The sequence below is a fragment of the Macrobrachium rosenbergii genome, chromosome 4, assembly GCF_040412425.1.
Source record: "Macrobrachium rosenbergii isolate ZJJX-2024 chromosome 4, ASM4041242v1, whole genome shotgun sequence".
Classification (NCBI taxonomy): domain Eukaryota; kingdom Metazoa; phylum Arthropoda; class Malacostraca; order Decapoda; family Palaemonidae; genus Macrobrachium; species Macrobrachium rosenbergii.
Genome location: NC_089744.1, coordinates 50,797,610 through 50,811,583, shown reverse-complemented (window position 1 = coordinate 50,811,583; position 13,974 = coordinate 50,797,610). Strand labels below are relative to the sequence as shown.

The 13,974-nt window shown below is 40.2% G+C and overlaps 1 protein-coding gene across 8 annotated transcripts in view; it reads right to left on the bottom strand.

Annotated features, from left to right (window-relative positions):
* Positions 1–13,312, bottom strand: part of LOC136834331 (major facilitator superfamily domain-containing protein 1-like) — a 126,828-nt gene extending 113,516 nt beyond the window's left edge. For 2 of the 8 annotated variants that reach the window (XM_067096839.1, XM_067096861.1), the window contains exons 1-3: positions 3,085–3,224; positions 2,648–2,792; positions 1,618–1,723 (exon numbers count right to left, since the gene is read on the bottom strand). In XM_067096839.1, the coding sequence (XP_066952940.1) occupies positions 1,618–1,723; positions 2,648–2,767 (226 nt within the window). In that variant the 5' untranslated portion in view covers positions 2,768–2,792; positions 3,085–3,224. Of the gene's footprint in view, positions 1–1,617; positions 1,724–2,647; positions 2,793–2,955; positions 3,225–12,351 lie in introns of those variants that run through there. The other 6 variants (XR_010851757.1, XR_010851758.1, XM_067096856.1 and 3 more) reach the window with 6 other exon arrangements.
* Positions 13,313–13,974: the final 662 nt, after the last annotated feature.

Here is a 13,974-nt window from a genome sequence, read left to right as displayed (position 1 = left end):
ACTAAGGCTTTCCAGTGCCTTAGAGGACGAGCCTGCTCGTGGGCAAGAATTTCTGACCTTTTCGCCAGCGCCGGACTGTCTTCTAGCCTCAGAAGGCGAGCGGGACAGCTGCCTTTGCTCAAAAGAGTCAGAAAAACGAGCAGACTCACCTGAAACACGATCACGAACAACCACATTGTTATCACCAACACTGACGTCATCACCAGCGCTAACGCCCGGACTATGGCGCGAACGCACTAAACTTAAGACCAACTCCATGAAAACGTTCATTTGCGCTTCCATTTGAGTTCTGAAAAGAACGAATTCTGATTTATCAGCCTCGAGGCTGGGCTTGGCTTTGGGGAAAACATACTGAGAAGCTGGTGAAGAACAGGGGGGAATATGAGGAGGGGAAAGAGCAGCGGTAGAGAAGGGGGTAGAAGAGGAGGAAGGAACAGCCGGCAAAGGAGATGACGCCGATGCCACCGCGAAGAAGATAGCCTAGCTTCCTTACGCTTAAAAGCTTTCCTATCCCTATCCTTAACCAGCTTTACCTGATGGGAACTGTACGTTTGCCAAAACTCCTAACTCCATTCCATATACTCACTGCATGTGTTCTCCTGGGAACACTCCTGACCCCTACATGCCGTACACAAAGAATGGCGGACGTACTTAAGTTTAACCAGTTTGGAAGAGCACACATTCCCTGCGCAAACTCTAGATCCAGAGAAACTGGAATCCGACATAGCTACCAAATTCACAGACCTACGCTAGCTCGATTAACAAACAGGATATTGAGTACTTCACCAAAAAGAGACGCCAGAAAGAAGCGCAACGAGATGAAGTAAACCAAACAGTTTGAGACGAACGGACGTGCGAGATGCGTTCACAATACGCCCGAGATTGAAACTGGGGTTGCTTACTGGATATGTCGCCTTCCACTCCTTCCCCACCGGCATCCGGTGGGGTTGGGTCTCCCGCCAATTATATCAGCGTTCCAAACAAAGTTTGAAAATTTATATCTCGGACATGTCGAACTTAAGAGATAAAAGCTTTTACAGTATTTTGGTAAGACATTATAATGAAAACCCCCATCTCTCCTTACTACTTTCCCTAGCACTTTGAGTTCTGCAAAGGAAGGTGTGACGGTTATGTAAAAAATTTATTTACTGGAGGCTTCCAGGAAGCATAGGTCCAGTAAATAATTCATAACTGCAAAAGTTACAGGCTTAATGAATTGGCTGATTGATATAAAGAATCCTCCATTGGAATCCGGCAATAACAGGAAAATAATGAAAAAAGCTACCAACAGACCAGGTGTTGTCACCACAGACGGCAGGAAACAAAAGAGAATTGTTTGCTACATTGTTCTAATATTCCGTTACTGGGATGGGTTGATCGCCTACACAAACTATACTGAAGCGCTACCCGCGAAATTTTGAATCTAAGCTGCCGTTAAGTGGAAACTATAGCTATATAATTACTTGGTAAGTTACTTACATAAAAACTACAATTTATGATGGTATAGTCAAGCATAATGATACAACAACTGTATTTAAAAGATAGCAGATAAGGAATGATACCCACAGAAGCTTTCATGACCAATTAACATAAAAAAAAAAACAGAAAAATGCTTACCAAATCCTAGTAAACACATAAATATCAAGGAAGAAAATCTGAAGCCAGCCATACGTGGATCACAGATGGAGGAGCATCCTCTTATTTCTACCTCTCCTTCAGAAGCCTGAAAACAAAAAATACAAAGATCAATAAAAAGGAAATAAAGTTTAAAAAATAAGAAAACAAACATGAGAACTGCCTTAACGTTTACCTCAATAATGTAGCATCCTTCTACCACAGCATACTCTAGATCTCTGAATATGTGCAATCTTCCAGAGAAAATCAACAATGCTGCACTAAAAATTTTTACAAACACCTAAATTTTTTGGTAAAAGCCATCTTACTGTATTTTACTGAAATAATCTATCAAACTGATATTTCATTAAACTTTCACCAGAAAACTTAAAAATTTGTCATCTTGACACCTTAGCTATATTCTTACAGAAAAATAAAATTCAATTTCAAATTTCACACTAAGCACCTGAAATGCTCTGGGATATTTAATGACTGTATTAAAATAAAACAAATATGAATGCAAGACGGCAAACTTCTAGAAGGAAAACTACTATTCGCTGAACTCAAATTGATCCATTATAGTATCCTGCTTTATCACTACAAAAGCACACTAAAAAGTAACAAAGATCATACCACAAAGACAGAAAAAGATCATACCACAAAGACAGAATGGTTTTAACACAGTATATAGTGGACTACCAAAATACCATAGGTAAGAGACACCCCCTTTGCCTCTAATCATATGAGGAAAAAAATGTATAATACAAAGCAAGAAAATAACTAAAGCTGGTCTATCTACTGTATATTGTACACAATGTAACCAATATTATCTGTGAATATCTTACTGTATATGCTAAATATAAAGAACCATTTGCTAATGTCAACAGTCCTGACTACATGAAACTTATATTGAGAGATGAGGCTATCAACAGTGAAAACAGAATTAACAAATTGTCAAAACACTACAGTGTTACACATTTCATATTTACATGCATGAAAACATCTAATTTTCTCTTGACAAAATATTACTTACATGATCAACTTCTTCCAGCTCTTCATGTTGTGGTACATCAGTATCTTCAGCCATTCCTTGAGGTAGTTGCCCTTCACTGCTCACAGGATCCCCATCATGCTGAGATGTACACTCTACCATTGTGCTAATAGGCCAGTAACAATTGCTGGAATTGCACAGCAAAAGTTTTATTTATACTCTGTGCTATTACCACTAACTCTTCTCAAGCATATACTGTACTATATGTAATTTCATTCCATTATCAAATTTATCTAACACATGAAAGATATAAAAACAATGGTTCAGTAAACTATCTGTTTCATACAAACCACAATATTAAGCTGTTAGCATAGAGATACACAACTTCTGGATCAGTCACAAAACTGATGAAAATCAGACAAAATTCTATTACCAGTCAAAGTTTTATTATTTGGAAAAATAAGGTTCAATTGCACAACCTTCTTGTGTGGTCTGAGTGAAGTGATTTCCCTTCCTGAGCTCAAATGAGGCCTGAATAAAGTGATTTCTCTTCCTAAACAAGGGGTGTTTTTAGACGTCACACTTTATCTTGATTGTTAAGATAACGATTAATTCCATTTAAAGGTCTCCTGACAACTTACTGTGCCATCAAACAGCAGTACAATCACTTTTGATAACAAATTTTGATAAGCTTTTCCTTGAGAAGCTGATTAAATAATGATAGTACACTGGAAGACTTTCATTTGTTGAATTCAGAAATACAATTCAGTCTGAACAACAAAATAACAAGTGAAAAATGTGCCAAAGTTTGTTCAGCGCAATCGAGTTTTCTGTACAGCGTATAATGTTACATGAAACTCTCGATGTGCTGCAATATGAAACTCTCAGCCATGACTGGGAAGTGCTCAGTTGCTCCCCAGATGTGGTCAAGTGAAGATGTGTCAGCAACTGGCACCTCTAGTGGTGCCAGATGCACAAGCCATGGCTAACCTTAACCTTAAATAAAATAAAAACTACTGAGGCTATAGGGCTGCAATTTGGTATGTTTGATGATTGGAGGGTGGATGATCAATATACCAATTTGCAGCCCTCTAGCCTCAGTAGTTTTTAAGATCTGAGGGTGGAAAGAAAACCTGCAGACAGGCAGACAAAGCCATCTCAATAGTAGTTTTCTTTTACAGAAAACTAAAAATTGTTATAGACCTGTAACTGTGATAAGAAAAAGAATACAAAACCTGCATACAGTATATATGACTGTATTTAGTAAATGCTACTGTACAACAACATTGCAATTAACTATTCAATACACTACATTCCAAGAGTTCAAAGATATGAACCCCTCTATTTCCTACAGTTAGCATCATATTCATAAATATAGATCTGCTGCTAATGCAAAAATCAAGTTTATGTAACCTTTACTTTTTTTAGCTACAAAATTACATTACATACCTAAATATAAATGACCCTTTCTGCTCGTATCACCTTATTTTTCAAATGTACTGTAACCTTTAGGTCCACTGAAAGCATGAATTCACCCTCTCTGATGGAATACAGAACTGATTGAACCATTTCCATCATGAACCAGGTCTGGCAAATGAACAGGTTCAAAGGAGAGAGGTTGACAGTCGGTCTCCAACCGCCTGTCACCTTCTCCATCAGGAACAGACAGCTGTAAAAACCTGGAGACTGATCCTTCACGACCCCCGTAACGCCTTTCTGAAGCATAACATTCACCTCATCCCGAAGTCCGAGATCCTTCTGCACACTTGGAGCACATGTCTAGAATTGGACCAGTTCGAGAGTGAGGGGTGGTAGAAACTTGAAGGGAAGTAGACATCCTTCCCGGAGGACTTCCACTACTCAGGTTCCCACTCCATGTCAATGCCAAGTTTCCCAATGGCTCAAGGGCCAGCCTGACCTGCAGTGCTACATGAAGACCACAAGCTTCTCCACCATGGCCTCCACCTCCCTCTGTGGAAAGAGAGGAGGAACCCAGTGCCGGTCTGTTCCTGAGTGCCAAAACTGCATCGCTCCTCTTAAGCAGTAGGTTTGACCATAGGTCTGCTGTCTGATAAGTCAAGTAGGTAATGGCCCTGCCTCCAGTGAGCATCAGCCTCTTGAAAGCAGCAGCCTCCTTGGGGATTCCTGATGAGGAAGCAATCATGGCCACTATAAGGGACCAGAGATCAAACTAAGAGACTGTTTGGAGCACTAACAAGGCAGTTGACTCCAGGGCCACCGCCTCCACCTGAGAGAGGGAGACTCCCTCCTCACTTAGACAGTCAAGTGCCAACCCAAGACAGATGAGTCAAGTACAGGTCTACCTGTTTGGTTGGCAAAGGACTCTGAGGGAAAATAGTATTTCCTCAGACAAGCTAGAGGCAGAGGAAGTACCTTACTGGACTGGCTAGATCGAAGGGAATTTCTTGCCCAGAAACATGAAAATTCACCTGGTCTGAAACCCTGTCAGCAAGGCTTGACCATGGCAGGCCAACTGGAGCCCCTGGGTTCCTTCTACAGTTTTCAAAAAGAATCAATGGCCAAAGAACGGTAAGCAGGACAGGCCAGTCTCTTTCTTGTGACCATAAAAAGGACAGATCATTTTAATGATCTCCACAAAGTGCCTCTGCAGTTTGGGTGTCTGAGTCCTGGGGCATAAGACCCTCTGGTCCCTCAAGTTCCCAATCCTCCCAAGTTGCTCCCTCTGCAGGAGAGAGACACTCACCAGAGTTCCCTGGCAAACTCTCAACTGCTCAGGCATATGACCTGTCTGGTCCAAGGACTGACCCAGGTACATAAACCTTCATGGTGGGGCTGGGATTGGATTGAGAATGGACCAGGTCCCGAAACCTGGTCCCATCCGGCTCCCAGAAAACTGAAAGGAGGGGGAGGGAACAGGTTAGGGATTGCGAGCACCCTTCCCCAGCCTGTCAAAGACTGAAGTCTTAACAGGTGAGCAATGATATTGGCAGTCCCCTTCCAGCGGTAACAACGTCTGCTCGGGTTGGGGAGAGCGGTCCCGCTTGCATGAATGTGGGCAGGGGCTGCCCCATGCACATGCTACAGTCTTCAAAGCAGCTAGATCTTCTAGAAGAAAGGAAGACTGAATGAGGGACCTCCTCCTGCTACGTCTGGGTGAATGGCCCGTGTGGGCTAAGTCATTTCCCTGTGACACCTAGGCCACTCTCACTGAAGAGTGGGAGTGGGGGAAGGAGCACCTGCCTACCCTTGGTTCACCTTCTCTCGCTGGGCGCTGCAGGTCTGTACACTGGGAACCTTTACCGGCGCAGGTAGGGGTACTACCAAGGCTGGTACCAGAATACCAGGGATCTGGAGAACTCTGGGTTGCAGTTGCACCCTTGCACTTGGCAACAGGCACAGCATTTACTCATGGTACCACTAGCAAGAGTCCCATCAGCCATCTCTGGAGCATAGGACTCACCACTGGAAGCTTGATTGGGCTTCGGGCAGGGAGACATATAACAGATTTCTTCTTTCTCCACTTACTAGCTTTGGAGGAAGGGGAAGAGGTGACAGCACTTGACGATGAAGATGATAAAGATGAAGATGACAGAAACAACTTACTTCTCTTCTTTGACTTCCTCTTCTTCCTGAGAGTAGCTGAGGTCAGCACCGAAGAAAGTAAGTGGAAGAGTACCTCCCACCAGAAATCAGGTCGAAGACAACACTTGAGGATACATCAACAACAAGATATGAGGAGTAATCAGACAGATGGGGGCAATCTAAGAGCCAGTGGAGACCGTGACTGTTGAAGTTGTCAGGGTCACCTTCAGGTGGTCAGCAGGGGACAAAACACTCAATTCACTTGAGATGCCCAGGGAGGCCCACATCTCTCTGAGTCCCTCAGCCTCCACTGCACCTGTAACAAAGGTCAGATTAGGTGAGAGCTCTTCCCTTCGCTCTGAGAAAGAGCATCCTCCAGACGACAGCTACCCCTCAAAACGAAGAGAGGCTCATGGTGAGAAATTTTACTGAGCGTCTTTCCCCCTCTACCAAATGAACAGTAGGAGTCAGCAAGAGGGGAACTGCTTCCCTGTGAGTAGTAACAGCAGGTGGAAGTTTGACAGGTGGCAGGAGAGTACAGTAAACCCCCTGGATTCGCATTCTCACAATTTGCGGAATTTCCTGTGGAACCTAAGTACAGTAATGCCCCCAGATTCACATTCTCAGAATTCGCAGAATTTTCCGGGGAACCTATCTATAAATTATTCTCAGGAAAACTCACCCATCCGCAGATTTTTTCATAAAGCAATATTCTGTATTTTTATATTATTTTTGTGACTAAATACTGTACTGTATGTACATATACACTTTATGATAAAATAATGATTTACAGTACTAATTTTCAAATAATATTAAGTTTAATAAGATTAAATAACATTAAATAATATAAATAATAATTCTCTCTCTCTTTCCTTTTCTTTCTCAGTTCTCTCTCTCTATTACTGAGATGAGAGAATTTTTATGCATATGTAATATGTATGTTTATTTGTGTTGTACGATATGATTTACTAGTTTTCAAATATTATATTAATGTAAACACAGCAAAATATCAATTCATTAAAGAAAATATATTGAATTAGTAAGATTTGAATTCAATCCCTGATCTTTTTCTGTATCCGACTTAGGGGGAGGGATGAAGGTGTAACTCATAAAAAAAAAAGGGTTAGCACCTGGCCAAAGAGTCTGAGTCTCTCTCTCTCTCTCTCTCTCTCTCTCTCTCTCTCTCTCTCTCTCTCTCTCTCTCTCTCTCTCTCTCTCTCTCTCTGAGATAGATTTTTATGCATATGTAATATATATCTATTTGTTTTGTATATTGTAGTTTTATATATAAACGTGATGTTGCTTTATTAATTTTTTCATATTTTCCATGCTATAATTACAACATTTATGCATTTCTATAGTAAATTATGTAAAATTTTAAAAGAAAACATATTGATTCCAAGCCTTCTCCAAAGCTTGGAGCAAGGGGGGGGTAATCTAACTGTCCATTTATCTTGATATATTGACCACAAAGGGTAGAAAATGTTGCCCACTTGGTGGTCAAACAAAATAGCTATGAAGGATACTGAAAAATCTCTCTCTTGCCAAAGGATACTCAGAATGTGAGAGATGGATGGATGGATGGATAGATAGACAGATAGATAGAAAGACAGAAAGGGAGAGTGGTTGACAGAAAGATACTCTCTCTCTCTCTCTCTCTCTCTCTCTCTCTCTCTCTCTCTCTCTCTCTCTCTGTTATTGACTGGAAGGGTTAGAAGTACGTACATATATATTTTTAAGGGTAAAATGTTTAAGATGACTTTGAAATTATGTTAATAATATCATTTCAAAGATTAATACAGTAATAGGATAATAGTTTAAGGTATTTTCGATGTAGGATGCTATTTTAAGGTATACATTTGGCATCTGAACTTTCAAGATAGGCAGTTGTAAGTGTTATTAGAGGGGGGTGTTAACTATTTACCGATTTTAACTTCATGGGGGGGTTGTGGTACACATCCCCCGCAAATACTGTACTGAAGAGGCCTTTCAGTGTCACTAGCAGAGTACTGCAATCCAATAACACGGGGGAGACCTCTTTTTTCTTCTTCCTGGCAAACTTCACCCACTGTTCAGAAGGCCTGACATGGCACTCAGAACATGGGCTAAACTGATTGAAAGCATGCCTCCCGCTGAGGCGCAGAGAGTATGGTCTACCTCAACAGTGGAGAGGAACTTATTACAAATCCTATCCTTCACTGGGCAGTGTCTGAAAACCTGACGTTTCCTCTCTGAGGTTGATGGCTTAAGTGAGTGATGTGGCACAATGAAACAGACAACTCAACAATCATACAATATATTAGGGTTTGTAGCATAATGAAACAAACTACTAAACAATCATACAATATATTGAAGTAAAAAGCAAACATGAAAAAAGTAAAGCAAATTGGCATTGAGTCCGTAGAGATGAATACCAACATGTGGGCAGGGCTTCCCCCTACATGTTGATAGCTAACAACCTTGTCTGCACGTTCAACAACTGTTCCAACTTGTGTTCACAAGTCAAATCCTATTTAAGAATGAAGATTTGTATTTGTGTAGGGACAAATGTTAAATATACTTGAGTGGCACAAGCCCGCCAAGTGGAAAAACAGTTTTACTATTTTTAACAATTTGCCATTAACCAGAATATAAACTTGTCTCCATAACAACAACAAACATTTTGTAATTTTTGGAGAATTTATCAAAGAAATGCCTTTCAATGAGGCTAAAAAATGGATGACAACTATAATCATCAGAAAATCAAAGGATTAACTTTTACACCCTCTTCATCTAACAATAACAGGGAACCACAGTGATAAACTATAGACTAATCTTAGGGTCAAAGTAGTTTAAAGGGAGAAAGAAAACAGGCATCAAATAAGAAAGTTATGTGTACACACTGATTTTTACAATCTATTACACCCCGAGTTAGGTTAGGTAGGTGGGTGGGGTCCCCCCCGGGTCAAGTATGACCCATCACCTTTGTTTAGGTTAGGTTAGAATTAGAGGAATTTATTTCTGGTGATAGAAATTCATTTCTCGTCATAACGTGGTTCGGATTCCACAATAAGCTGTAGGTCTCATTGCTAGGTAACCAGTTGGTTCTTAGCCATGTAAAATAAATCTAATCCTTTGAGCCAGCCCTAGGAGAGCTGTTAACCAGTTCAGTGCTCTGGTTAAACTAAGATATACTTAACTTAGGTTAGGAAGTATCCCTGTACAGTCTTTTACCCTCTGATTTATGGTGCCCTAGATCAGGTTATAATGGAGAAGGGGGATGGGAAGGGGGTTCAGGGGTCCAGCCCCATCAGGCTTAGGTTAGGGAAGGTGAAATGGTGGCATTTTAAATAGTGCCCATAATTACTGCAAGCACTTTGCATTTCTTTGGGTTTTGTTTGGTAATTTGTCAATCAGTGCAACAACTTTCCTTTTTATATTACTGTATATCTAGCACAAATGTATCATTAGCAAGGCACCTGTGCAGTACTTTTCAAGTTGTAGTTCAGTCTAATGTGTTAACCTGTCTGTTTTCTTTGCAATGACAACAACACTATCCAGTGCTGAATTCCTTATCAAATATTTTTGTTACATAACCAAACATATCATTCCATATATTTCTTTACTACCTGGTGTAACTATTGTAAAATTTTTTAATCTCTAGATTTGTGGGAGCTGATATTTTCCTACGGTTTTCAGTATATCTGTTTAAATTTGAAATGTCTTATGCTGATTATAACGGTTTATTTTGGCCAGGAATACTTTTCACTGTTATGAAAGTAATAATGATGTTTGAAGCTGACACTGAAATTTGGTTTTTCATATTTTTCAGGTTTCTAATAATTTTTGTCAGAAATACTATATAACTCATTGCTCCATCACTACGTCTATGAATTTCAATGTGTAACTGAGGGATATACTAGTAATATGTAATATATAATTCAATGATATTGAAAACAGTATAAATATTTGTACATAACTATGCCACATACTCTATAACAATTAGGTCAAGTAAGGGCATCCAACCCAAATAGTTAAGGTACATTACGTTAGGTTAGGTTGCATCCCTGTATTTTATTCTGTACCTAAACCACTCTAAGTCAGGTCTGCTGGGAGGGGAGCCCAGGGCAAGGGCCCAGTGCCCGAGCTTTGGTAAGGGAAGGTCAAGATGCACTGCTGTATTTAATTTCACTCTGTCCCTCCCCCGATCCTCACCCCCAAAAACCCAGGTTTCCCATTAGGATCTCCCAGCACTGTTATACATAGGACTATTCATGAAATTCATCCAAGTCACATTAAACCAGTTGGGAAACCTAAATCCCTATCTTGGAATGGATTACGGGCAACTTGTAAAATTTTACTCATTAGGTTAGGATACATCTCTGTCCTATCATTTTTTTATTTTCCCTTCCAAAAGCCCCAATTTCCCACAGGGACCCATTTCCACTACTGATACACTAACCAGGGGAGTGCAATGTGTTAACCAACCTTGAGTGGTTTGGGGTGTTTCCTTATATTTTTAAGGTAGGCCTACTGGATGAACCAATGGTTACTTTAGTTTAGACTTATTCTGCAGAATGACAATGATTTTTAGTTTTCTGTAAAAGAAAACTATTGTGCCAGCTTTTTCTGTCCATCTGCACTTTTTTCTGTCCACCCTCAGACCTTAAAAAATACTGAGATTAGAGAGCTGCAAATTGGTATGTTGATCATCCACCCTCCAATCATCAAACATACCAAACTGCAGCCCTTTAGCCATAGTATTTATACTATTTAAGGTTAAAGTTAGCCATAATCATGCTTCTGGCAACAATATGGGATAGGCCACCACCTGGGTGTGGTTAAAGTTTCATGGACCGCAGCTCATACATCATAATGCCAAGACCACCAAAAGATAGATCTATTTTTGGTGGCCTTGATTATACTCTATAACGGCTGTACAGAAAACTTGATTGTGCCTTAGGAAACTTCGGCGCATTTGGCAAATCTAAGCAACAGCTCCGCATGGACTTTTACCTTGGAAATTGGTTTTTCCTATACTTTTAGTGTTTCTGAAGAAGGATGTGGTGGTGTTTATTGACAGTCAATTATTATTAATCTCATATCTACCCAACATGGTTGGGAGCCCTCTGGGAATGCGGAGTTTGGGTGGGGGAAAGCACTGGGAGAAAGACTGGACTACCGTGTTGTTGTTATGGAATGGTTCTGCACATGCGCTAGTCATTAGGGAGCCATACGTTTAAGAAGGGATTGGCTACAGAAACCTGTTATAAAAGGGGTAAAGGTTCGTTTCCGGTCTAAACTCCAATTCCACATGAGGGCTAGTACTAAACATTGATTCATCTACAATGTTTCACCATGTTTAGTACTAGACCCTGGGGGTTAAATGTATTTTGCCGTGTTCAGTACTAGCCCCTGGGGGATCAAATGTCCCTTCAAAGTGCATTTTGCAATATTGAAAATTAGAAAAAATCCTCAAATATATACATATATTCTATTTTTTATTGTGATGTATATTAGTTTGCGAGAATTATGTATCTAGAATATTTTTTTCAATTTTTTATGAAGATTCAAGAGATATAATAAAAAATCATGTTGGAATGTTCCAACCAGGAACGAACATTACCCATAAGAGGAACTATACTAACCTAATGTATCTTAACCTAACCTAACTAGCAGGCTGTGTTACTCAGCCAGGGGGAGGAGCCTCCCAGGCACCCCAGTGATGGAAACTCCACTTTTTACCAAAAGTTCCACTTTAACACTGCGCGTGCACGACAGCGTTCCAGGATGGCCAGCATACAACTTCTGAGGCTAGGCCATAATAACAGTTTAACTGACCGACAAAAAGTAATGGTAAATTCTTGCTAGCCTATGCAACCAAAGTACTAGGCCTAGCCTATAAGAAAAATCAATTTCCAAAGTAACACCCCATGCAGAGCTATTGCTTAGTTCAATCCGCATTTTTTGCATGTTTTTGTTTATGTCTTTCACCAATGCTGTTGGTGCTAATCACTCGTTTTAGCCTATTTATCAACATTTGAAACCTAAGACTTCTGGGCATACCTTGGTCACCCGTCCCCAAAGACCTTGCCTTAATTGCTATAGATGGTGGGGCACAAGAAGCGAAAGAGGGATGGTTTGCCAAAAGAGCAACGAAAAAGTACAAAACACAAAATAAGCATTTCAAAAACAGTTCCAACCTATTAAAATATCGAGGCAATCCTGGACCACGAATGGTTGCGAGCTAGCTTAGACTGGGCTTCATTTCGCCCCCTAGGCGTAAACCCTTAAATCTTGGACGAAAATTAATCAAAATCGGACAATAACTACATCTACTTACAGAATGGCCAGCCAGACAGGAAGACTAAGCTCGACTATTACCACAGTGAAAATTGAAACTCGTCTCACGAGACACCTCTTTCATCAGCTGTTGCTCGTTTCGTTCAACTTCCTGAACATCACAACAACGTTATCTCTGTTGGGATGTTGACGTTTCATGTATCCTACTGAGGCCTCCGTTCAAAATTAATTATTTGGAGTCTCGACTGAAGAATTGGTGACTTAAGGAACACTTGATAAATACTCTGTATTATAAATGCATGTATTATTGCTACACACAACCCATCTTCTTTACTTTAATTGTGCAAAAAAACAGGAAACGTTCATTCTATCTACTAAATGAACGAGCGTAATGTCAAAGTCACATGGCAAAACTACTCGACAGAGTCGACTCGACACTCAACAGCGCCTTTGAAGTCTGTTCCTGAAGAGCATTGACGGATCATTGACCTGACGACTTTATGTAATTACGACTTCCGTCAAGCCAAACATGACCTTCTCTACGCACAATTCCGATTGTCAGTTAATGCTGAACAGATCTGTTTGATCTGTCTGCCAAATGTTGGTTTAAGCCTTTAAATTTGCAGTCCAAAGATTGTATGATAAGCTTCCACTTTTTAAGCCTATCAGGACGATTGAAAATACGGTATTTCATGGAGAAAAGAGTTTCTGAGTGCTTTGATCGTGTGAACTTGACAACTTAGCGTACTATGCCGTACGACTTCAAATGTCTCTGTACTAATGAGTAATGTCACTTGCTACTTGTTGACGGCTTATCCAGTTCCGCACCACTTCCAAAGCATTCGCAGGACCTCCACTATCAATCAGAGATGCAGCAATTTACGATCTTCAAAATCACATACCCAAAAGTCAGAAAGTTCTCAGCTGCAACTATTTCCGATATAGGCACAGGATCTGATGAACAATTTGTTTTCTTGGCTTTCTTAATAGTTCTAGTGACATCGTCAATAGTTATTCTATTAAAAATAGGAACTCTAGTATCCACTGCGGTAATAATGTTGTGACGCGGTGCTTCTGCAAACTCTGAAACCATATTTTCAATTTTATTCTTGAAAAACTCTAAAAACTTGTCAGCTGAAACTCGATCTCTATAACCTTCAGGGAGTTTCTTCTCCTTTGAATTTCCTGTTAAACGGTCAAGGAGATTATATGACTTATACTTATATCATTTCCAGCCTCACGAATTTTTCTATTTCAGTTTTCCTCCCTTTTATCATGTTATATTCATTTCGCTCAGACTTATTTTCACCTCATGAATGATCAGTTTGTAATCTCGACAGTTTCTCTCTCTCTCTCTCTCTCTCTCTCTCTCTCTCTCTCTCTCTCTCTCTCTCTCTCTCTCTCTCTCTCTCTCTCTCTCTCTCTCTCTCTTTCAGTATTTCACCATTAAACTATGGAAATTTATCATTACCTACAATGTTTTTTTTTTTCACAAATGGACACATATGATAGTATTCATGCTT